General features: G+C 52.3%; 2 protein-coding genes across 3 annotated transcripts; both read right to left on the bottom strand.

Moving 5' to 3' along the window:
* Positions 1–725: 725 nt before the first annotated feature.
* On the bottom strand, positions 726–10,901 carry C1R (complement C1r). 2 transcript variants are annotated; one of them, XM_004279084.4, is made up of 11 exons: positions 10,734–10,901; positions 9,775–10,003; positions 8,347–8,539; positions 7,885–8,031; positions 7,595–7,791; positions 7,158–7,305; positions 6,929–7,050; positions 5,066–5,144; positions 4,561–4,716; positions 2,224–2,298; positions 726–1,612 (listed from the first exon to the last, which is right to left on the bottom strand). In XM_004279084.4, coding segments are annotated over exons 1-11 (2,118 nt in total). In that variant the 5' UTR covers positions 10,736–10,901; the 3' UTR covers positions 726–842. The 2 variants fall into 2 exon arrangements, with proteins under 2 accessions (XP_004279132.1, XP_033260238.1); XM_033404347.2 differs by lacking the exon at positions 10,734–10,901 and adding an exon at positions 10,098–10,245.
* A 2,235-nt stretch (positions 10,902–13,136) lies between these two features.
* C1RL (complement C1r subcomponent like) lies at positions 13,137–24,990 on the bottom strand. The gene is made up of 6 exons (XM_033404348.2): positions 24,862–24,990; positions 24,009–24,285; positions 19,097–19,283; positions 17,560–17,685; positions 17,360–17,434; positions 13,137–15,199 (listed from the first exon to the last, which is right to left on the bottom strand). Exons 1-6 carry the CDS (start codon positions 24,927–24,929, stop codon positions 14,361–14,363), a joined length of 1,572 nt encoding a protein of 523 aa, XP_033260239.1. The 5' UTR covers positions 24,930–24,990; the 3' UTR covers positions 13,137–14,360.
* Positions 24,991–25,539: the final 549 nt, after the last annotated feature.

Here is a 25,539-nt window from a genome sequence, read left to right on the forward strand (position 1 = left end):
GCACTAGCCCAGAAGGGGCTTGAGGGATTTTGGGATTCTCAAAAGTTGCTTTTACCATGATTTCTATAATCAGAAAAATATTCTATGAAAATGTGACTTTTTACTTTCTGCATAGCTGTTCTTCTTGTTTTTCAATTTTCCATGCAACATAATCAAGAATTTATTTGAAACACCTTATGATATGAACTGAAATAAACTTGGCAAACTACAATTATCCTGATGTTTTATTCATTCATTTATTATTTATTCATTTATTCCTTTTAATTCATTTTACACAATGGGCTTTCTCATAAAATTTTATTTGGAAGGAGTTCTATTCAATTACCCAATGGTTATAAAAATGGAAGAGGGGCTTCCCTGGTGGCGCAGTGGTTGAGAGTCCACCTGCCGATTCAGGGGACACGGGTTCGTGTGCCGGTCTGGGAAGATCCCACATGCCGCGGAGCAGCTGGGCCCGTGAGCCATGGCCGCTGAGCCTGTGCGTCTGGAGCCTGTGCTCCGCAACGGGAGAGGCCCCTGACAGTGAGAGGCCCGCGTACCGCAAAAACAAAAAGAAAAACAAAACAAAACAAAAAAAATGGAAGAGAACAATGATAACTAGAGATTGTGGAATATATCTTCTGCAACCCTGGGGCGGGGGTGCGGGGAATAAAGGTGACCTTTGGGTTATTTTAGGTGAAGAGTGTGGATGGGATTATAGAAAAGAGAATTTATTTCACACAGTGTCTTTCTGCATCAGTGATTTTAATATGGATTCTTAGTGGTTGTCAACAGCCGGTTAGATAATCTTTTTTTTTTTTTTACACCCTGCTCTTTGGATTCTGACCTAGTGAATTCCGGGCTCAGTCCTCCTCCTCCATCTCTTTCTTGATCCAGTCAACGTAGTTGAGCAGTTTGGTGTAGAACCCGTACCCCCTGCTGCAGCCGATGCCCCAGGATATGATGCCTGTCGCCACCCAGCGATCATTTTTCTCATCCCTCACTGCAAAGACCCCTCCGCTATCCCCCTGACAGGCATCTTGCTTTAGAGTCGGGTCCCCAGAGCAGAACATGTTTTCAGAAAACACATCTTTCCTATTTTTTTTCCGGAGCCATCTCTCACAATCCTCTCGCTTAGCTACGGGCAGACGGACAAACCTGAGGTTGTGAGAAAGTCTCTCCTCCGTGATCCCAAAGCCACTGACATAGCCCATGAGACCCTGGTCATAGAAGGTCTCGTTGTCGGGGAGGCAGATGGGGAGGAGGTTGGGGCCCAGGGTGACACTGTTTTCCAGCTCCAGGAGGGCGATGTCCCCCTCGAAGTTGTGGGACTCTTCCTGGCGGTAGTCGGGGTGGATGCTGACCCTGCGGACGGGGTGGTTGGCCAGCTTGGTGATCTCTTCCACGTTGACGTGGCCCAGGAACACGTCCACGGTGGCGTTGCCCTGCGCTTCGTACTCCTTGGGGTAGAGCGTGTGCGCGGCAGTGAGGATCCAGCGGTCGCCCAGCAGCGCGCCGCCCCCTCGGCCGTGGATGTTGGTGAAGGCCTGCCAGGGGAAGTTGCCCAGCTTTGCCTTCTGGCCTCCAACGATGCGCTGCTTCTGCTCCACAGGGTTGACGGGCTTCCCGCACACTGGGGAGGAGAAGGGGGCGGGGGGGGGGGGAGAGAAGGGGGCGGGGGGGGGGAGAAGGGGGCGGGGGGGAGAAGGGGGCGGGGGGGAGGGGGAAGAAGTCAGCGCCCGGCACCGCGGTCTGTTCCCTCCCCTTCGCCCCCTCTTTTTAGCTCAGGGCCCTTTCTTCTCTCTCCTCCCTCCCTTCCGTCTTTGTTGTACGGTCAGCCTCTTCTCCTCGTTCTTGTTTATTCTTCCTGGGGCTTTTCTCGCTCTTTTTTTCCTTTTTCTTTTTTTGGCCGCGCCGCGGACCCGTGCCCCCTGCAGTGGGACGTGGCGTCTTAACCACTGGACCGCCAGGGAAGTCCCTTTTGCTCTTTTTAGTTTTATTCCTCATCTCCCACCTGCTCAGTGAAAAGTCCAGGAATGTCGGGGCAGGTCCAGCTCTCTGGGTCCCTCTGCCCTTCTGCTGGGGCGTCTCCTCGCCTTTTTCCTGATTCCTCCCTCACCCCCTGTCTACCTTCAGCTTCAAGCTGGAGCGTCTCTCCCTTCTCTGTGCCATGCCTCCTCTGAGGCCCTGCAGGGCTGCCAGGGCTGCCAGGGCCACAGAGGACGGTGGAGGGTTTCCACTCACCTGGCAAACACCGAGGCATCTTCTCTCCTGCCAGCTCATTCTTCCACGTGCCCTGAGCTGTGCAGATGTACTGCCCTGAGGGGAGAGGGGCTGCGCTCAGGCTGGGAGGTCGTGGGCAGGGGCCAGTGAGCACCAAAGTGCGGGAGGGAGAGGTCAAGGATCAAAGGGAAAGGTTCAAATATATGTGGATGGGCTATTGAAAGTGTTAAGAGGCTCCATACGTATATTTTTGTTTTAATGCTAAGTGGAAAAATCAGAATGCTTAACTATTATATTCGACATGATCCCCATTTGTGAAAGTAGACACAAAACCTGCAAGGAACTTATCAAACTTCCATCAGTGATTGCATCTTGGTGCTGGGTAGTAGATGTTAATGGTAGCTATGGTTTTTTTTTTTTTTTTTTGGCGGTGCTGGGTGGATCTTAGTTCCCCAACCAGGGATTGAACTCACACCCTTGGCAGTGAAAGAGTGGAGTCCTAACCACTGGACCGCCAGGGAATTCCTGGTAGCTATGTTTTCTGATCACAGACAGTGTGCCGGTGCTCATTGCTCAGAACTTTATCTGCATTATCTCATTTAAGCACCACCGTGAGGCTTTCAGATATGCACCATTATCCCCACCTTATAGACGACGAAACTGAGTTTAAATAATTTGCACAAGGTCGGGCTTCCCTGGTGGCGCAGTGGTTGAGAGTCTGCCTGCCGATGCAGGGGACACAGGTTCATGCCCCGGTCTGGGAAGATCCCACATGCCGCGGAGCGGCTGGGCCCGTGAGCCATGGCCGCTGAGCCTGCGCATTCGGAGCCTGTGCTCTGCAACGGGAGAGGCCACAGCAGTGAGAGGCCCACGTACCGCAAAAAAAAAAAAAAAAAAAGTTTTAAAGATACCCACAGATGAACTTGAGAGTAATTTAGTAAACCTCAATGCAGAAATTCACAACATAGCAGCCTGAGAGGGTATGTGGGGAGAAGGCTGAGGAAGTCTCACTGATAAAGCTGTAGTGGTGGTGGTGGTGATGGTGGTGGTGATGGTGGTGGTGATGGTGGCGGTGGTGATGGTGGTGGTGATGGTGGTAGTGATGGTGATGGTGGTGGTGATGGTGGTGGTGGTGGTAGTGGTGATGGTGGTGGTGGTGGTGGTGATGGTGGTGGTGATGGTAGTGGTGATGGTGGTAGTGATGGTGGTGGTGATGGTGGTGGTGGTAGTGGTGATGGTGATGGTGATGGTGGTGGTGGTGATGCTGGTGGTGGTGGTGGTAGTGGTGATGGTGGTGGTGATGGTGGCGGTGGTGGTGGTGGTGGTGATGGTGTTGGTGATGGTGGTGGTGGTGATGGTAGTGGTGGTGGTGGCGGTAGTGGTGGTGATGGTGGCGGTAGTGGTGATGGTGGTGGTGGTGATGGTGGTGGTGGTGGTAGTAGTGGTGATGGTGGTGGCGGTAGTGGTGATGGTGGTGGTGGTGGTAGTGGTGGTGATGGTGGTGGTGGCAGTAGTGGTGATGGTGGTGGTGGTGATGGTGATGGTGGTGATGGTGATGGTGGTGATGGTGGTAGTGGTGATGGTGGTGGTGGTGATGGTGGTGATGGTGGTGATGGTGGTGGTGGTGATGGTGGTGGTGGTGATGGTGGTGGTGGCAGTAGTGGTGGTGATGGTGGTGGCAGTAGTGGTGGTGGTGGTGGTAATGGTGGTGGTGGTGGTGGCAGTAGTGGTGGTGATGGTGGTGGTAGTAGTGGTTATGGTTGTGGTGATGGTGATGGTGGTGGTGGTGGTGGCAGTAGTGGTGGTGATGGTGGTGGTAGTAGTGGTTATGGTTGTGGTGATGGTGATGGTGTTGGTGATGGTGGTGGTGGTGATGGTGGTGCTAGTAGTGGTTATGGTTGTGGTGGTGGTGATGGTGGCGGTGGTGATGGTGGTGGTGGTGATGGTAGTGGTGATGGTGATGGTGGTGGTGGTGGTGGTGGTGGTAGTGGTGATGGTGGTGGTGGTGGTGGTGGTGGTGGTGATGGTGGCGGTGGTGATGGTGGTGGTGATGGTGATGGTGGTGGTGGTGGTGGTGGTAGTGGTGATGGTGGTGGTGGTGGTGGTGGTAGTGGTGGCGGTGGTGGTGATGGTGGTGGTGGTGATGGTGGTGAGAAGAAGCTGCTTATGAGATTCAGGTCTTTCTTTGTATCAGCTCAGGTGTTTCCTTCTTCAGCTTTATTAGATGCCTCTTGGTACCTCTGAAGCCAGTGCCCTGGATAAATATCTTAATATTCACTCTGTAGGGATTCTATTGGAAGAAATTGCAGAAGATGTCCCAACAAGAGGGAGCAGACTGCCATTTGCATGGGTCCCTACCTCGCTCAGACTTGCTTCTGCCATCTCTGGTTTGCATTTTGTAATACGGCTCGTGGCAATAGTACTGGATACGGGCCTGGTAGGTGTTCACCCCCGTCGTGGTGGTATAATTGAAGGCTCCATTAGGCAAGCTTCGGGGCTGCCCGCAGTCCTTGACTTGGAGAGAACACAGGGCCGTCTGAGAGCTGGTAAGGATTGTACCGGAACTTCAGTGGGAGGAAGGTGAGCAGTCTGCCCACAGAGCAGGAGTGGACCCGCAGAACATGCTGAGAACCTTCGGGAGCTATGGTGAGTGGGGGGCTCTCGTGATGTACGGGAACTGGATACAACGAAATTCAGCCCTGGCTACAGCCTGTCAGTCCTGCTGAGATGAGGGCTGACTGGTTCCTGGATGGGCCAGAGGCTTCAAAGGATAAGTCAGGGGAGGGTCTTTTTGGGGAGATGCTTAGGCCAGACCCCTCTTCCCTTCTCCTCGGGGGAGACACGTCCCTGAGTTGCAACTTACTCTTGCACCTGGGCATGGCGCGATGCCATGTACCATCATCCTGGCAGACAGCTGTGAAGGACAGGAGCGCCTGTTTGCCCTGTTTGATCAGAGATAGAGGTGCTGTTAGTACAAGGAGGTGCCGCAGCTCCCTTCCTGTCCTCGCCCACACGGGAGCAGTAGGGATGCAAAGTCATCTCTCAAGCCCTCAGACCTTAGCAGCCATGGACGTGGCTCCTTGGTCCTTCTTCCTAGCCGGTCCTTTCAGACCAGACTTACACATGGGCGCACATGAGCCACACAGCAGGAAGTCAGACCTAGGGCTAGTTGTTAGACCCAATAATCCTCTCTCTAGATTCTTGCCTGTTTCCACTGAGGTCCAATTGAACCCCACAATTTTAAATTAAAAAAACAACAAGCCCAGTTGTGTGTTCTCTGCATTGAAACAAAAGTTTCTGCCCTGAAGTAGAACCATGTTTCTCTTCCTCTGGAACACCTTTCGTCACCTCATCGCCCCTAGACTGTAGTCTTCTTAAGGGCAAGGGCCTTTCCTAAAATACTAGAGCAGCCCAGCCACTTTCAAGGGTGCTTGAGGATGCTGACGTATGCTAAGTGCTGTCGTAGGTGAGCAGATGGCAGGGACCAGGGCAGGAGATGGCCCCCTCTGAAATGAAAAGTAATTGGACAAAATGAATGAGTTTTATTAAGATCAACAGTCATCCCAGATAATTTGCCCTGGAACTGATTGCAAGAGAATGTGTACGAGGATTAGGATGTCCCAGTGAAATGTAAATAATGTGAGAGAAACCGTGTGACTTGTTTAAAACTCTATGGTGTGAATGACAAATGCCAAGGTAAGGGTGCGGGGGACGTAGGACGTGGTGAGTTGTCACCTGAGCAGAGAGGAGGGGTCTAGGACACTGAGTCCTTCCTGGAGCGAGGAGCAGTTACCTGGCTCACTCAGCTTGATGCAACATTCAAAGGTAAGCTCCACGAAGCCTGCATGAATATGTGTTTCTTTTTACTGTACTTCCCACATCCAGAACACTGCCTGACACCCAGTAACACTTAGAAGGTTTGTTCGGTGACTTTGCTACAACTGAAGGACAAACCAAAGGTCTCTTCTCTGTTTCACAGTAGGTCTTCCAAGTGGCTCTATTGAACAAAGACGGGATGTCCAGTCCCAGGTCCCTGGCCAGGGGTAACTCCAACTGCATGCTTTTTAAAAATAGCATTTTAATTTACCAGCTTTTGTGAGATTGAGCAGTGGAGAAAACCACATATTTTCCTGAGTCTGCAAAGCTGAGGACAGGGTGGTGGACCTGGGGTAAGACCACCAATGTACAGAAAAGAAGCCCCTTCTTGTTGTTAGGTGGGATGCTGCCCGATTCATGAATCATTGAACAAAGTCAGTTAGGTCTTAAAAAAAAACACCAAAATCCCCAAACCTAGAGCCCTGGAGCAAGAGGCAGGGGGTTTGGTGGTAATCCTTGCTGCACACAATCCCGGTACTGTTGAGTTGCTCCTTGCACTTCACCTCCGCCCCCGCCTCTTTGGTTCCTAACTCTACAATGAGTTGTTGGGCAAGGCCAGTAGCCCTTAAACTTGGCTGGGCAGTAGTATCGCCTGAGTAGCTTTTAGTAATCCTGATGCCCAGGCTGCACTCCAGACCCATAGACTAGGCTCTAGCGGGGGACCTGGACATCAGTATTTTAAAATCCTAAGTGTTTCCAATGAGCAGTCAAGTTGGAACAGGCCAGGTGGCCCTTCCAGCTCAAACGTGTATGATTCCACTTGGGGCTGAGCCTCAGTCTGCTGTGGGCCTGGCTGTGCGAATTATTCCTGATGCTGGGCCAGTTCCTTCCCCTCAGCTGTGGCTCTTACCTCCATGAGCTGGTAGCCTTGTTTGCAGGTGGCGATGAAGTAGTCCCGGAACTCGTACTGAGGCTGCAGGTCCTGGATGATGGTGAACGAGTCTAGGGCCTTGGGCTGGGGACACTTGATGACTGTCAGGGAAAGCAGAGGGCGCGTTTATTGCAGAGCCACTGGCCTTCTTTCTACCCACTACATCCTGCCCCCTTGCTGGCCAGCGAGGGGCCCCGGGCAGCCTTACTTCTGCTGGTGTAGTGCAGCTTCCAGCCCTGGCTGTCCCCTGACTCGTCCGTGAAGAACAGCAGGTCCACGGAGTTGCTGCTGGTGTCAATGGGCTCTGGCCTTTGCTTCCCACAGAACTCACCGATGTTCCTCTTGTTGGCATAGATCTGATGGGGGAGGAGGGAGGGTCACCTCTCCAGTTCAGAGACTTTTCCCCAGGGCTGGGGCGGTGGTGCTGGTGGTGGGGATCCTGCTTTCTGTATGTTTTCAGCTGGAGGGTAAAAGGGATCCCCAGTACCCAGCTGCCAGCTGTGTAGGAACTTGCCCAACTCATGTGTGATGTTGGTCATTGCTGTACCGATTGGCCAGAGGGTCCAGCAGGAAGGAGGGGTAAGAGAGCCACGTGGCGATGGGAGGAGAGGACAGGGCGTCTGGGGGTGGGGAGGTCTGCTGCACCTGTAGCTGGTCGTAGGGACAGTGTACTTGCTCGTGGTCATCGATTTCGAAAGGCTCCAGGAACTTGAGTTGGAGGGTGAGGCCCCGCTCTACCCGGATGCTATAGTTGCAGCGTAGGTCGGGCGGGTAGGGCCGGGGGTACTCCAGGCTGGAGATGTAGCCCGACGGCTCCGTGAACAGCTCGCTGCTGCACTCGGCTGTGAGAGCAAAGCCGGGAGGGGGGTCACCCGGAGACTCGGGCTGGCCCGGTGAGCCCTTGCTCGGTCCCTTCCTCCCAACCCTGACCTCACCCTGGCAGGAATGCCTGTCCTTCTGAAGCTCGTAGCCTGGACGGCAGGAACAGAAGTAGCCACCAACGTAGTTGTGACACAGGTGCTGGCACAGGGGCTGGGGACTCTCCTCCACCAAGTTGAGCTGGGAGGCACATTCGTCCAGGTCTGGAAGAGATTCCGGAAGGAAGGATTCAGTTCCTGCCGGGGGACTTCTGTGGTGGCGCTGGTCTCAGCGAGGTCACTCACCAGAGGCCTAAACAGACAAAGCCAGCTCCTGGCCGCCTGGGCCTCCCGGCCCCTCTAACGCCTTCTGGGAACTGCCCAGTGGGGACAGGGCTCAGGTGGACAGCCCCCTCCTGGAAAAAGCTCTCTTGGGAAGAGCAAGGAAGGCCAGGCTTCCTGCTTCTTTGGAGTCAAGGTTCTCCTTTTCCGGCCCCCGTGCAATATGAGGGCTGGAACACGGGCACAGGGACCACTCACCCACAGCTTGGTAGTAGGCCAGGAAGCCCTTGTAGAACATGATGGTGCCGTTCTCCTCGTTGGAGAAGTCCGTGTGGAAGGTCAGCAGCATCTTGTTCCCTTGGGACATAAATTCCTTCCTTCCTGGAGGGTTGCCCAGTGGAGAGCCCAGCTGCCCACAGAACCTCCCCAGGGTTTTCTTATCGGCAGAGATCTGGTGGAAGAAGGACAGTTGTTGAGGGGACACGTCCCACGTGGAGGGTCAGTGAAGGTCATCCTTCTCTTGTCCCGACGAGCGGATCACGCCTCCTTGCTGGACGGCCTCCAGCTGCTCTCTGCCTGCTGCGTTCTGGCTGTTGCAAGCTTCCCCAGGTGCCTTTCCTCTGTCCCCTGCATCTCCATCCGCTAACTCTGCACGTTATCCTGTCCTGCAAACATCGTCCTTCCCCTTTTATGACCCCCAGCATGTTTCAGACCTTTCTTCACTCCCATCTCCTCCTGTGCCCGCCTCCCACTGGAATCCTGGTGGCCTCTACCTGGCCTCTATCATTCCTTCATCCCTAGAGCCTGGATGGTCTGCTTCACCTTCTGCCCTGTCCTTCCACCTCGCCTTAGTCAAACCACTCACGTCCAGCCATGCCTCGTGATGGACTCAGCTGAACGTGAGCCCCCGGGGCCTGGTAGCCTTAGCAAGCATGGCCAAACTTCCCTTACCTCTTTCTTCACAGATTCCTTAACCCCTCCAGAGCAGAAGGCATCCCTCCCCCCACCTCATTCTTCACCATCCCTTGCCACCAAGACCCCTCGCCTCCAACACTGCCGTCTCAAGTCCTCTGGGCTAGGAAGATGTTTCATTTTCATGTTATTCTCTTATAACCTCCAGGAGGTCTCCTTGGAATAGTATTTATGGGCTGTGTGCGTGCTCTACCCGAATCCTGAGTCAAGAATCTCATTTTTATTGGATGTAGAAAGATGGGACTGGGACGGTGCCCTTGGTCATGACGGAGGTGAGGAGACAGCTCCCTGTCCTTGCTGAAGCCTATGCTTGAGCCACCACCATGAACGTCTCCCCTCCCCATGTCCCTGCGTTCCTGGTGAGGTGGCAGCCAAGGTGATACTCTCCATGGAAACAGGGAAACTGAGGCACAGCGAGTTCCCAAAGGCTCCTAGCAAGTAAGAAGATGGGGAAGGTTTTTCTGATTCCTGTAGGCAGTACATTTCCTGAGAGTGGGGCCCGTACCTTCCCTCTGTGTCTCTCCCCTCAGTGCTCCCCTAGGGGCTCTCAAACCAGTGGACACTCATCCACGACATCACTTGACTCTCAGAAACCCCACCTGGCCATCAGCTTTCACAGGCTTGGGGCTTTGTCCACAGGTGGGGTCCTATACAGGGTTCCCAGGTTCCAGAGACACCCAGCTCTCCCTCTGCCCACCCAACCTGAGCCCCTACCTTGACATAATCATAGAAACAGCCTTCCGAAGGCTCCAGGTCAAACTGCCGGAAGACGAGCTTCACCCTGTATCCCGTGGGGACCGTGATCACAGTGGTGGTCTCAAAGTTGTCGGGGTAAGGCTTGGGGTACAGAGGGGAAGTCACTTCCCCATAGAGCTTCCGAGGGGTGAAGACGGAGCCTCCCACCCTGTAGAACAGGACTGGCACCAGGACGTATAAGAGCCACCTGCCAAAAAGAAAAAAGGCATCGGTAGGGCTGGAGGGGTGCAGCAGCCTTGCAGTTTGGGCAGTGGCTGTGGAGGGGGTGGGGATGGTCATACCGCCGGGCGTTTTCCTCTCGGCCCATTCTAGACCTCACAGAGATGTTCTGGGGGGCGGGGGCGGGCGGAGTGCGGAGGCTGGTCTCTGCAGCTGCGGCATTGGTGCACACTCCCCGGGGCGGTGTCCAGTCCGGAGGTCATCACGCTCCCTCCACCTCTCTCCCCAGCCTCCTCTGCCCTGTCCCATCACTCCCCTCCCCTTCCCGGAATAGGGCTGGCTTGGGACCCGTTAATTGGGGGTGAGGGTTTCCAGTCACGGCTCTCCGAAAGGGCTCCCAAAGGCTCAGCAAAGGCCTCTGGGAGAAACCACCTATGGAAGATGGTTTCGGGCACAAAACGCCGCCTCTCCAGGGCTGAGTGGGTCCCCCATCTCGCTGCTCCCTAGGAGCTGGAGGAGGAAGACGAGGTGGCATCACCTCCTGGGTCTGAGGTCTCCTCTTGCCCTCAGGAGGAGGGACGGGGGGCATGCGTTTGCACGTGTGCACGCATGTGCACGTTGGAAGGGGTAAGGTATATACGGAGGGGAAGTGTGTTCCCGCCTCCCTGAGTAAATCTGGGGGCAGGGTTGCCTCCCGTGCCCAGGATTCTCTGCTCTGGCTTCTCCCTCCCTCCTTGGTCCCCATTAGCCTTACTCACATTTCTCAAGGCCTGTTTTTTGGTCTCTGACTCTCCTGACAGCGTCTTCATCCACTCTGTGTCCAGGGAGAGCAGAGTCACGCAGAGGAGGGAAGGGGGAGGGAATGAGGAGGAAAAGGGGGGGACCATTACGGGAGGAATGTTGTAGGGAATGAACTATTTGCATAAACAAAAACCAAAAAAAAAAAAATCTGTTTCCAGTGTAATTTAGTTTTGGTTTTGAAATCCCTGATGGTGGTGCCACCTGCTGGCCACATGGGGAAGGTCTAGAGATGGGTCTGCATTTTTAGGGACAGAAAAGCCTTTGCTTGGAGGCCCAGACTTTCGTTTCTAAATCTGATGGGAATTCCCTCTTTCTTCCGGGACCTTCCTGGGGTCTGATGTTGTTGTACAAGGTTCCTACCAAAAGGGCAGTGGAGATTGCAGTTGAGGGTGACTCTCTTTCCTGGACCCTTCCTGTCCTTAGTCGCCTGGCACCTGGTTTGGGAGCAGCCAGGGTTTCAATGCCCAGGATGATGTGACAGGAACAAGGGCTGGAGAAGGGTAGTGCAGGAGGGCACAGAGGAGAATGGAGTTCGGTTGCCCTGGGGCCCTGGGCTACTTCACTCATCAATGACACGAAGAGCAGGGATTGCTGTGACCCCTGGAAAGCAGCGCCAGGCTCAGTTTTAAGACCCTTCTTCCCCACCGCAGTGAACTCAGGCCTGCCATTGAACTTGTCTCTTAGAGAAGCGGGGGCAGCTGAGGACAGGATAGACACATCCTCTTATCCTCAGAAACTGGTCAAGAGTTTGAGCCCCTGAGTGTCCCAGCTGCCTAGGGCTGGGCAAACAGTGTGGCTGTAAGACCGACCACTAGTGACTTGGTCTTTTCTGAGAGAAGGCCAGGCCCCCGGGAGGGAGAAAGGGCTCTTGTCTCTCTTGTCCTCCAGGCCATCGTGTCCTGTTTGAAACCTTTGCTCTTTGGGGAAGACTTTCTTCAATTCTTCAGGGCTCAGTGACCCTATAGCAGTGTGCTCCACAGGGAGACGCAGACCCAGAACAGGCCTCTGAGTTCTCAGGCCTCTGTAGTCCATCCTGCTTGTTTGCCCTATTAGATGAATCCCTCTATCTCTCCACCCACCCACCTGCTCACTTACCCGTTTGGAAGCTACCTATTTAAAGTGCCAGGCACTTTCCCAGGCACTGGGCTCGCCAAGATGTGGCAGCTTCCCGTTAGGCAGTGGCCAGGTCCTCAATGAATGTAGTTTGAGAGCAGGCACATGGGAGAGGCAAGATCAGGCCAGGTTGGAGGGTTGGAGGATCTCCAGCAGGTTTATACATCAGAGCTGAGGACTGAGTCTGCCGGCGGGGCTGATCCATGATGATCCGTGGCCTTGTCAGGTGAGGAAGGACAAGAGGTAGGGAGGAAGGATAAGGAGGAGGTCAGGAGGCAAGAAAGGAGGGGAATCTTGTCTAGCAAACTGCACATTAGTATCTGGACAGCAGTATGTGTGTGCTGTGCGCTTACCACGGGGCAGGATGGCAGATATACAAGTAGAGGAGGTGGTCCAAGAAGGTAAGTCTTGGCAGAAACTCTCCCATTCCTCCTAGGGATTCTGAGTTCTGTCCTGGTACCACGTGGCATGACTGGAAACTGACAAGCTTGGACCTCATTAGCTCAGTCCCAGTCGGATTCCCGCTCTGCCCAACCGTACAAAATAACCTCGACGTACATGTTCTGTTATACCCTTGATGTATACCAAGGACAGCAAGAAGAAACAGCCACGTGAAGATTGCTCAAGCATTTGCTTTCAAACCAGTATTGAAGACACTGTTATATTGATCATTCCTTTTAAGATTTGATTCTGGGGAGAAAAAAGTTTTCTCTCTTAACATAATGGTATGTTTCCCTCTGTGGATATATTTACATCTATATATCTATATACCTGTACCTATAACTATATCTACCTGTATCTATCTATATCTAGACCTGTCTAGATATAGATAGATAGATACTGACATATAGATATGTATAGGTATATATTTTTTGCCTTGGCAGGGAGAAACTCATCATGTTCTCAATAATAAAAATAAAGAAGACAGGGGCTTCCCTGGTGGTGCAGTGGTAAAGAATCCGCCTGCCAATGCAGGAGACACGGGTTTGAGCCCTGGTCCGGGAAGATCCCACATGCCGCAGAGCAATTGAGCCCAGGAGCCACAACTACTGAAGCCCGAGCGCCTAGAGCCCGTACTTAGCAAAAAGAGAAGCCACCTCAATGAGAAGCCCGTGCACTGCAATAAAGAGTAGCCCCCGCTCGCCACAACTAGAGAAAGCCCGCGTGCAACAACGAAGACCCAACGCAGCCAAAAATAAATAAATAAATTTTAAAAAATTAAAGAAATAAGACAAATAAAACTAATATATACTCATTAAATAAAATTTAGTGGAACATAGGGGAAAACAACACAGCCAAAATTATACCACTAAAAAACCCTCAGATTAATATTTTGAGTATTCTGTACTATGTATAGCTTTAAAAAATTGAAGAAACCACATGTATGTATAACTTTGAATCCTGCTATTTTCTCAAAGATAAATGTAACCTTTAACCATATAGTTAACTCGACCTTGAAGTCTAGCAAATTTGTTCTCTTCTGTTTTATGTATCTGTCTTCTATTTCCAGTTGAACAATTGTTTTTTATTTGTGTCTTTTTATGTTTTCCATTTGAACAACTGTATTTTACTTGTGTCTTTTACTGTGACATCAAGTCCTTACTAAAAATTAAAGAGTTGGTCTTTTCAGGGAGAGCAGTGTGCTTGATGTTGGGGACATGGCCCAGGGTGTCCAGCAGCTCTGGGGGTGCCTGCAGGACCGTCCAGCCCAGGGCTGGGCTCACTGAGGTGTCTGCAGGAGTGCGGCCAGCAGGAAAGTGTGAGCCAGCTGCTGTCAGCTTCACCGAGGCAGGAATTCCCAGGAGGGAGAATCTAAAAGGATGCGGGGATCAGGGAGTGGGCGATACAGTAGGTCTTGAGGACACCTGAGAGCCGTCGAGGTGTACTGGAAAGGACATGCCTTCGCCGTCCTGTATCAGCTGTGGGGTTTGGAAGAGTCCCTTCATCTCCCTGAGCTTCAGTTTCCTCCCTGGTAAAACGTGGATAATAACTCATCCTTTGCAAAGCTGGTGTGAGGAGTCGGTGAAGTAACACACGGGAAGCGCCTGATATAAAGATACAGAACAACGTAGAGCTGTGACTATAATTGCAGCCAAGGAGTTGTGCGAGGTGAAGCCAAGACTATCTGACTCTTTGAAGGTCAATCACAGGGGATTTGAAGTGTTTCAGAAATGAACTGAGACTACTTTCCCACACTGCACTTGAGCAGGAGGATGAGGTGACTGTCTCTTGGGAGAGAGACGCCGTGTCCCGGGGGATGAAGTTCAAAGTGGAAACTCGAGGAGACGTGTGGGTGTAGCGAGGAGACGTGTGGGTGTAGCGAGGAGACGTGTGGGTGTAGCGCGCAAACCCGCAGGAAGGTGGAGGGTGAGAAGGGGGCTGAGGGACGCGGAGGATTTCTCTGGCTCAGTGGTTTGCTGCAGCTGTGACCTGAATAGGAATCTCTGTTCCCACCGCCCCACGCCCAGGGTTCAGTCCTCAACCCAACCCTCTCCCGTCTGGGCTCCACGGTGGGTACCCCTGCTCAGCACCCCGGGGTCATCCTTCCCGCCCATCACTCCTCTGATCCAGTCCACGTAGTTGAGCACTTTGGTGTAGAAGCCGTACCCCTCACCACACCCAATGCCCCAGGATACGATGCCCGTGGCCACCCAGCGACGGGCACGATCGTCCCACACCACGTAGGCACCACCACTGTCCCCCTGGCAGACACTCTGCGGCCGCGTGCTGTCCCCGGCGCAGAACATGCCGCCGGAGAACACCTCGGTCCTCCGCTTCTCTCGGAGCCAGGCCTCGCAGGCCGCCCTCGGGGCCACGGGCACCTGGGAGTATTTCAGCTCCGTGGTCAACCAGCCGTTCTCCACGCCAAAGCCACTGACGTAGCCCGCCAGGCCCGGGCGGTACAGGGCCTTGCGGTCGGGCAGGCAGACCGGGAGGAGGTGGGGGCCCAGCGGGACACTGTGCCGCAGCTCCAGGAGGGCGATGTCCCCGTGGAAGTTGTGGGTCTGGTCCGGGCGGTAGTCTGGGTGCACGACCACGCGGCGCACCGGGTGGCCGCCCAGCTCCAGCAGCTCGTCGATGTTCGTGTGGCCCAGGAACACCTCCGCGCGCCGGCTCTTCCCGAGGAAGATACCGTCCTTGGGGTAGATGGTGTGGGCGGCGGTGAGGATCCACCTGTCGCCCAGCAGGGCCCCGCCGCCTCGGCCGTAGATGCTGGTCAAGGCCTGCCAGGGGAAGTTGCCCAGCTCAGCTCTGGAGGCACCAACGGGCTCCCTGTTCTGGGCGATGGGGATGACCGGCCGTCCGCAGACTGGGAGACAGGAGGGGTAAAGTGAAAAACCAGCCACTGCATCTGGAAACCTACTTCTGTGAAGTGCTTTCTCCTGCCTCCTCAGCCATTTTAAAGCCACTTTTTAATTTTAATTAATTTATTTTTTTTGCTGCACCGCGAGGCATGCAGGATCTTAGTTCCCCAACCAGGGATGGAACCGGTGCCCCCTACAGTGGAAATGCGGAGTCTTAACCACAGGACCGCCAGGGAAGTCCTAAGCCACTTTTTTAGACTCTTGGTGGGACCTTCTTTGAGCAAAATCGTGCAGCAAGCAGTTTGTCTTCAGTGTCTCCTGTCCTTGTTTCTGGGTCATTTCTCCATTTTTTTAAAAAATAAATTTGTTTATTTATTTATTTATTTATTTTTGGCTGCACTGGGTCTTTGTTGCTGTGCACAGGCTTTTCTCTAGTTGTGGCGAGCTGGGGCTACCCTCGAGGTGCGTAGGCTTCTCATTGTGGTGGCTTCTCTTGTCGTGGAGCACAGGCTCTAGGCGCGCGGGCTTCAGTAGTTGTGGCACACAGGCTCAGTAGTTGTGGCTTGTGGGCTCTAGAGCGCAGGCTCAGTAGTTGTGGCACATGGGCCTAGCTGCTTCACAGCACGTGGGATCCTCCCGGACCAGGGCTCAAAACTCGTGTCCCCTGCATTGGCAGGCAGACTCCCAACCACTGCGCCACCAGGGAAGTCCCATTTCTCCATTTTAACATCTCCCCCTCCCAAAGCACTATGTCAGGCTCCGCCCCTAGAGCTTTCTGCGTCTCAGGAGTAAAACCTGAGAAATGTACTCAGATTGGGTTAGAAAGGCATGTTTGACTCAAAAAACTGGGTTTCAAAAATGGTGGACCTGAGGGAATTCCCTGGCAGTCCAGTGGTTAGGACTCTGTGCTTTCACTGCCGAGAGTGCCGGTTCCATCCCTGGTGGGGGAACTACAGTCCCACAGGCCGCTAGGCTGGGCCAAAATATTAAGAAAACCAACCCTCCCCCCAAAGAACCCAAAAATGGTGGACCTGAACCCTCATCTATTGCTGGTGGGAATGTAAAATGGTGCAGTCACTGTGGAAAACAGTGTGGCAGTTCCTCAAAAAGTTAAACACAGAGTTAGGATGTGAACCAACAATTCCACTCCTAGGTCTATACTCAAGAGACCTGAAGACGTGTTCAAATAGAAACTTGTACATGAATGCTCACCGCGGCAATATTCATAAAAGGCAAAAAGTGAAAACAACCTAAATGTCTATCAATCTGTGAATGGATAAACAAAATGTGGTCTATCTGTACAGTGGAATTCTATTCAGCCATGAAAAGGAATAGAGTACTGGGACTTCCCTGGCGGTACAGTGGTTAAGACTCCCTGCTTCCACTGCAAGGGGCGCAGGTTTGATTCGTGCTTGGGGAACTAAGATGCAACATGCTGGACAGCTCGGCCAAAAAATGAAAAGAAAAGAAAAGGAATGGAGAACTGATACATGCTACAACGTGGATGAACCTTGAAAACATTACGCTAAATGAAAGAAGCCAGACGCAAAAGGCTATTATATGATTCCATTGACATAAAATGTCCAGAATAAAATGCATAGAGATAGAAAGTAGTTAGTGGTTGCCAGGAGATGGGAGAAGGGAGAGCTGGAGTTTCTTTTTGGGGTGATGAAAATGCTCTAGAATAAGTAGTAATGGTTGCACAACATGGTGAATACACTAAAAGTTACTGAATTGTACACTTTGCAAGAGTGATTTTTATGTTATATGAATTTTATCTCCAAAATTTTTTTTAAAAAAATGCTGGGCCTTCTGGCACTGTGGCATTAAGGTAGGGAAATATTTTGGGGACAGAGAGCCTCTCTGTGTATCGTTAAAGCAGACCATGTCAAAAGAGGGTTTTCTCTTATTTCAACTCATCTGTCCCTCTGATTAGCTTCCTTCTGGCTTTTTGTTTCCCAGTTATCCCTTGATCCTCAGAGGAGAAGGGATGAGCTCCTTCCTTCTCCTTTTCTGGGCCTTCTTGGTTCCCCTTTTCTGCCTCACTTTCTGCCTTCACCTCCCCCTTTCTATTCTACGGCTGTCCTGTGCCCTTAGGCCCTGTGCAACAGCTGAGGCTTGTCTGGGAAGTGGCCAACGTCATGGTGCCACAGGTCCCCACTTACCAGGCACACAGCGAGGAACCTCCTCCCTTTCCTGTGTCTGCTTCCAGGGCACCTGGGCGGTGCAGGTGAGTGTCCCTGGGAGTGAAATGAGGGAGGCACAGAACAGGCTCAGGATTGAGAGGAGGGGCTGAAAGAGGCTTCAGACCTCTTGGGGGGAGTGAGGCAGGTAGGAGCTGGTTCTTCAGCAGGTGGGGACTTACCTGCGGGCATAGCCTGATAATAGGGCTCCTGGCAGTGGCTCTGGATCTCAGTGGAGTTGTCTCCAGGTGTGTTGATGGCCTCAGGGTCCCCACTGGCCTGGCTGATGGGCTGACTATGATTCATACCTAAAGGGAAACAGAGGTCAATAGGACAGAGAACAGAACTGCAAACTGGCAACCCAGGGACTGATTCTGGTCCGTGGCCATATTTAGTTTGACCTGCACAGTCTTTTTTTAATTTTATTTTTTAAATTAAAAAAAACTTTTTTTTGGCCGCATGGCTTGCAGGACCTTAGTTTCCCAAGGACTGAACCTGGGCCCTCGGCAGTGAACGCGCCGAGTCCTAACCACTGGACCATCAGGGAATTCCCAGCACAGTTTTCTTCTTTCTTTTTTTTTTTATTATTTGAATTATTTTTCACTGCAGATTGTTAATGCTATAAAAGTTTGAAAGTAACTGTGAAAGTAGGGTATGGGAAACAGGCATTTTCATATATGGTTAGTGGGACTGTAAATTAGCAAAACTTTTGTAGGGAAATTTAGCAATATCAAAATTAAAATTGCGAACGTTTTTCACTTTTTTATTTCTAAGAATTTATCCTCATATATGTGCTCAAAGAGGTATATATGGGTTTCCCTGGTGGCGCAGTGGTTGTGAGTCTGCCTGCCAATGCAGGGGACACGGGTTCGTGCCCCGGTCCGGGAAGATCCCACATGCCGCGGAGCAGCTGGGCCTGTGAGCCATGGCCGCTGAGCCTGAGCATCCGGAGCCTGTGTTCCGCAACGGGAGGGGCCACGACAGTGAGAGGCCCACGTACCGTAAAAAAAAAAAAAAAGAATTAGGCAATGCTAACCACATGTATATGGGATGAGCTTTAAGATATATCATTGAAGCAGTTCCCTGTCAGTCCAGTGGTTGGGACTCAGCGCTTTCACCACCGGGGCCTGGGTTTGATCCCTGATTGGGGAACTAAGACCCCAGAAGCTGCACAGCACGGCCAAAAAAAAAAAAAAAATCATTGAATGAAAAATGGCAAATTTAAAATATTGTGACTATTAGCAACACACACCCCCACAATATTTATATTTGAGTGGCCTGGAATGTCTTTGGAAGAATACCCAGGAAATAGAGAACAGAGTCATTTCTGGACAGAATAGCCAGGGATTAGGGGCCAGAGGTTAGAGGAAGATTATCTTTTTGAAAATTTTACTGTGGGCATGTATTATCTTTCAAAAAACCTGGGGTTACCATTTGAAAATCTGGAATTTCACTTAAAAATCTGAATTTTTGGCTCCTCTTGAAAAACGAGATGATCTGCAAGTGCTGGGCCTGTTAATATGCAGGGAGACAAGAGCTGGAGCTGAGCTGGGTGCCCCTGCGACTGGGCTGCTCACCAGCAGGGCGGGCCGGGCAGCAAGGGGCTGAGCCCAGGTGTCCCGAGGCCCCAGCCTCAACTTCCACTTGTCACTTCAAGATACCAGGGGCCAGGGCTATGGGCAGAGGCTTCCCTCCCTGCACCCCAAGGGGTTCACTCACCCACGGCTTGGTAGAGGGCCAGGAAGCCCTTGTGGAGGCCCGGGGTTCTGTCCTCAGAGGCGGGTGAACGGAAGGTCAGCCGCAAACTGTTCCCTGAGGACACAAATTCCCTCTGACCAGGGGGGCTGCCCAGCAGGGAGCCCTGCTGCCCACAGAACCGGCTGGGATCCATTCCACTGGCTGTGATCTGAAAGGGGAGGGGGGGGCAGGCAGGCGTGGGGTGAATCTGCACCACAGGTGGTCACAGGGTCATGCCGCAGCGTGGACCCCCAGCCCCGCCTTGAAGGTCTACGTACCGCTGGGGCTCAGAAACCACACCACCCCACGGAGCCTTCCTCAAGTTGCTTCCTGCTCCATTACTGGCTCCCAGGTTTCTTCCATCCATGACCAGATACCTAGTAGATTTCTTTAGCCTGCCATGCTTATCTCATACAGCCCACAATATTTCAAGAATTGAAATAGAAACTTATAATAACTGGATTATAAGTTCTAAGGAGGCAGGAACTACACCTATTTTGCTCCCCACTGAGTCCCTGATGTTCAACCTGGTACCTACAGCATCACAGCTTTGAATCAATGAATATGCAGACGTAAGTCCCTCCCGTCCAGCTTCTTCCACCTCCATCACATTTCACTTCTCTGAGTAACTTCCTACGGCCAACATCTGAGAAGCGAGAAGACCCTCTGCACAGACTGAGCCCCTGGGGTTCCTGGCCTTCCCTGTTGTCCTTCTTTTGGAGTGTCTCTCCTCTTACCCCACAAACTATAAATGAAGCCCCCGCAAGGTATGGGATCTAAGAACACAAAATGTACACAGTGTGGTTACACTGTCTACTGTTGCCTAACTTAAATCAAAACCCTGCTCAAATGCCTTTCTATGGGTTCCCCAGCCCAAGGAAGGGCACCTTGGAAGGAGTTCCCCTGGCCACCGCTTCATGTTTAATCTCTCTCCCGGGCATACGGCTCACTGCTCAGCTCATTTTATTGCTGACGTTCATATTGATCCACATATCCTGGGTTCTTGCTGGCTCTCCGTTCCTTCATTCTCCCCAGATCTTAGTCTATTCTCCTATAAAATAGTCTGTGGAGGCCCCTTCCAGCCAGGACACCCCTGTGTCCCAGGGCAGCTCTCCAGTGTCTGCAGAAAAGCAGCGGGGAAAGTGACACCAAATACCTGCTCATTCAGAAACCACTGTGTTGTGTGTCCTACACGCACGGCAAGCTTGGGTTTCATTCATTCTTTCCTTTATTCCTTTGACAAACAGCTGTTTATTACGTTCTGTGTGGGAGATGCTGTGCTAGGTGCTGGGGATACACCTGTGTATACAACTGTGTGAATTAAGACACAGTTCTGCTACCAAGGAGACCAGAATCTGGCTGAGGGTTCTGACGGGCAAAAGATGAACTAGGTTACAGTGTGTTGAATTCTGCATTCGAGATGTGTGTGCGTGCGTGCGTGTGTGCGTGTGTGCGTGTGTGTGTGTGTGTGCGTGTGTGTGTGTGTGTGATTTACTCTGGAAGCAGGAAGGAGGGAACAATCCTATTCTTGAGCTCGAACTCCGTCAGTGACAAGGGAAGAGTCAGGCTGGGATTAAAATGATTCAAGGCTAAGGAGAACAGGGCACTGTAGGTGTTCGACAGACATAGGCTGAGTTGAATAAAGTGTAGTCCCGACGTCAGCTAAATCTGAAGAAATAAATACATGCATTTATCTCCTCTCCCACCTCAAATCCCACTAATAGGACAGCAGAGGGATAAAAATGGATATGTTATCAAGGACAAAAAGGTGAGGGGAGGTGATAGCTGCTGAGAGATGCCCACAACGTTTGGAAGGTGGAGTGGAGATGGACACATGTAACCTGAGTCTTGGGCTGGGGCAACAGAAAGCAGCAGGTTCTGATCACAGATCTCTGGGAGGTGTCAGAACCGGCGTAAGCAGGAGACGGGAGGATTCCTCTGAAGAAACCGGCTGTCACCAGAGAACACCCTTCTGCTGTGGATGTGCAGGAGGCCCCCAGCAGTACATCTGGGTCACCTCGTGGATAACCCGATTTTCAAACCTGTCGTCTGACAGATTTCAGCTGTCCACACAGAGCATTCAAGAGCGTTCTGCACGTCACTCTTAAATATGAATGGACAGCCAAGGATTATCACACATTGCAGGAAAGTCTCCAACATGAAAAGCACAGGCCAGAACAAATGAACGGTACAAAGGAACTTGGTGAAGAAGACAGAATACAGGGAGCAGAGAAATGTTTTTTTTTTAATTTCTTTTTTTTGTGTGTGGTACGCGGGCCTCTCACTGTCGTGGCCTCTCCCGTTGCGGAGCACAGGCTCCGGACGCGCAGGCTCAGAGGCCATGGCTCACGGGCCCAGCCGCTCCGCGGCATGTGGGATCTTCCCGGACTGGGGCACGAACCCGTGTCCCCTGCATCGGCAGGCGGACTCTCCACCACTGCGCCACCAGGGAAGCCCGAGAAATGTTTTAAAATAATTCCAATAGAGGGAAAAGAGTAGATATTGCCTCTACGAAACAAGAACAAGATTCTACAAAAAGGCACGTTTAGATAATTAGAATGAACCTTTAGACGTGAAAAAATGTTAGCAGAAAAAAAAATCATTAAAAAGTTGGGATTTACAATGAGATCTCCCACAAAGTGGAACAAAAAGACAAAGAGATGGAAAACAGAACAGAATGGATAACAAAACTGGATAATCTGTCCAGAACCTAACAACAGTGAAATTATAGAAGTTCCAGAAGGAGAAAATAAAGTAGATGTCTGGAAATGATTTAAAAATTAATACAAGAACTTTCTCAAATTGAAGGGTCTTGATTAAGAGAGTCTCTGGATTAAAAGAACCCTGTACAGGGGCTTCCCTGGTGGCGCAGTGGTTGAGAGTCCGCCTGCCGATGCAGGGGACACGGGTTCGTGCCCCGATCCGGGAAGATCCCACATGCCGCGGAGCGGCTGGGCCCGTGAGCCATGGCTGCTGAGCCCGTGCATCCGGAGCCTGTGCTCCGCAACGGGAGAGGCCACAGCAGTGAGAGGCCCGCGTACCGCAAAAAAAAAAAAAAAAAAGAACCCTGTACAATGAGTACAGAATGACCTGACCTGCATCAAGGCACATCCTGATGGAAGTTCAGATGCTGGTAATAAGGAAAATATGCTGAAAGTTCTAGAGAGAAAACACTAAGGCTCAGGAGTTCTAACAGCACTAGGGCTAGAAGACCGTGTCCTTAAAATTCTGAGAGAAAATGACTTCTAACCTAGAATGTAACCCAGATAAACTATCCACCAAGTGTGAGGGGAGAACGAAGACATTCAGGGCTATCTAAGTTCCTCTAAAATGTGTTCCCTCATTCCCTTTCTGGAGGAGAATGTGCTCCTCCAAAAGGAGAGAGTAAACCAAGAAAGAGAAGGAGATGAGAGTCACTTCCAACACAGGACAAGTAAAGGAAATCTCCGGAAGGTGGGAAAAGGGAACTCCTCGACAAGTGAAGGCTTAGAAAGCAAAGAGACTGAAGAAATAAGTCATGGGGACGTCACCCCAGGTGGGATGGGGTGGAATGTCACCAACGCAAAGGAGGACCGAGAGACTGAGATTCGTACTCGAAGATGTCGAGAGATTTACTCTCCTGGCCGAGAGTTTGGGGGAGATTGGTTACAGAGAGAACGCAGCAAACTAAAAATCAAACAGAAAAACCCCAAACCCCCAAAACACTATGGAGTTATTGACTGCTGGGAAATCCAAAAGCTGGAGAAAGGAAATTGTACACCAAGTGCACAGATGTGAGTACTTCAAAGTCATAATGATGTAAAAAATGAATACAGTTTTAACTAAAAACGATAATAGAGGTAAACTGAGAGGATGGGGGAGGGGAAACGTGGGTGGTGAAGGTCGAAGAGAGATAAAGCTAAGTCCTCATCTTTTAGAGCTGGAAGTTAATAGGGAAATTATTTATACTTCTGAACGTAAACACCAGATGAAACAGCTACATGAATCATAAATGACTGCCCTGGGGAGCAGCAATGGGGGCAGGGGGAGGAGGCTGGAGATGATAAGCCTTGGCGTACTCTGATTTTTTAAAAAAAAATTATGCACATGTATTATTTGGATAGAAATAAAATTTAAACCAAAAGATAATGTAGGGACTTCCCTGGTGGCACAGTGGTTAAGAATCCGCCTGCCAATGCAGGGGACATGGGTTCGAGCCCTGGTCCGGGAAGATTCCACACGCTGTGGAGCAACTAGGCCCGTGCGCCACAACTACTGAGCCTGTGCTCTAGAGCCCGCGAGCCACAACTACTGCAGCCCGCGCGCCTACAGCCCGTGCTCCACAACAAGAGAAGCCACTGCAACGAGAAGCCCGCGCACTGCAACGAAGAGTAGCCCCCGCTCGCTGCAACTAGAGAAAGCCCTCGCGTGGAAACGAAGACCCAAAAATAAATTAAAAAAAAAAAGATAACGTAAAGTACTGTTTTTAAAGTGTCCTTATTCTGAATAATGCCCTTGTCATATGTGAGGTTTTGCCATAGCGCCTCTAAGGGAAACTCATAGTCACCTAATCTTTTATTATATTTACGTCCAGCTTCCTAGCCTGACAGAGCAGGCACTCAACATACTTGATGATGGATTTTTAATGACTGATGTGTGAGTTCCTGCTTTTGACTCCAGGGATTCGCAGTATTTGTGTGTCCCTTTATGAGACTTCCAAAGGCAGGGCCAGACCTGCTGTCCTGTCCTCTTCTATGGGGCCCAGACGGCAGGGGGCACAGGTCGGCACCGGGCCTCCGGTGGGAGGCTGTGCGCTGGGTACACCTGGCCTCCCAGGTAAGCCTCGCACTTCGGGGCCGACTGCCCCTGGGCTCCAGGCCGAGAGGCTCCCTCCACAGAGGCCCTCCCAGCTCACCGAGACGTAGTCCCGGTCACAGTCCGGGGACGGCTCCAGGTCGAAGTCCTGGAAGACGAGCCTCACGGCAAAGCCCTCTGGAGCCTCGATGTCCGTGGAGCTCTCTTGGCCTTTGACATACGGTTCCGGGTACCCGGGGGACATCAGTTTCTGGGGCAGCGGCTGGGCCAAGAGCACGGAGCCCTGCGTGGGGCAAGCCTGGAGGACTCCCCAGAGGAACAGCCACCACCTGGGAGTGGGCGAGGGCGGATGGGACCACATGGCTGCGGCCTGGAGCCTGCGGAGATACGAACGCAGCAGGCAGTGCTGAGGGCTGAGAGGCCTGGGAAAGGCTCAGCAGCGGCGGCCTCAGCCCTTGACGCCTGGGCACCTCTGGCCACTCGCTTATTGCCCCCCCGTCACCCCAATTCCTTCAGCCTCCTGGTCAGCCCGCGCTAGGAAGGTGAGTTTTCCACCATTGCCCACCTCCCTGGAGAGTCTCATCTCCACAGGGGCTGCCTTCTGCTTCAGCCAGACTCCCCTGGGGTCTGAGGGAGCGACAGGAGTACAAGTGAGGGCCATTTATTTTATTTTATTTTTCTGGCCACATGGCATGTGGGGTCTTAGTTCCCTGACTAGGCATCAAAGGCACCCCCTGCAGTGGGAGCACCGAGTGTTAACCGCTGGACCGCCAGGGAAGCCCCAGGGACATTTAAAGGGGACGGGGTCTTGTCTGGAGCGTTGAGCCTCAGCACCCCGGGGAGGGCTGCTGGAGGCCGTGTGTGTATTCATCCGCCCCTGGGTCCCCTTCCGCATGCCCACCCTCCTCCTCCGCAGCCTCCCCAGCCTCTCCAGCCTCTCCAGGCACACTCACGTGTTGCCTGGGCAGCGAGTGGAATGGGGCTTCCCCAGAGACAGTTCCCCTGCTCTGAGTCCGGGCATCTGGAAGCCGACATCTGAGCCCTGAGGGGGACCTGGCCCGGGCCAGGGAACAGGAAGTGGGGCTGGAGGAGGCCCTGCGGGGGAGGAGGGAGCAGTTACTGGAAATGCGTTGAGTAACTCTCAGCAATTCCCTTTTTCTAATTCTCTGGCTTGAGCGCCACCTGCTGTCTGATTCAGGAATAGCTCACCCACCGCAACTCGGGAAAAACATCTCGAAAACCACGTTGGCCCTCAGGAGAGACCAGGGGTGGGAGGGCACTGACTCTTGACTCTTTTGCACCATTTAAAACTATTTAATTTTTACCATGTGCATGTATCACACACGGTAGGATGGCTCCTTGTGAGTTAGGCTGTCCCCTTTAATGGGCCATACCTCTCCCTCCCTGACCTCTCAGCGGCTCATTCTGTGACCAGTCCGCCTCTTGTAGAAACTGAAGTTTGTGAGCCTGGACTGGAGCCCCTCCTTCCCCCTCCCTCCTCACCAAGCATGGCTGGCGGCGCTCACTTAGGTAGTCTTTGAATCCTGTCCACAACCCCTGGACGCTGCTGGTCCAGCAAGGTCAGGCCGCCGCAGGGCCGGGGGCAGGCCCAGGCCGAAGCTTCTTTAGGC

The sequence above is a fragment of the Orcinus orca genome, chromosome 11 (genome assembly GCF_937001465.1).
Source record: "Orcinus orca chromosome 11, mOrcOrc1.1, whole genome shotgun sequence".
NCBI classification, from domain to species: domain Eukaryota; kingdom Metazoa; phylum Chordata; class Mammalia; order Artiodactyla; family Delphinidae; genus Orcinus; species Orcinus orca.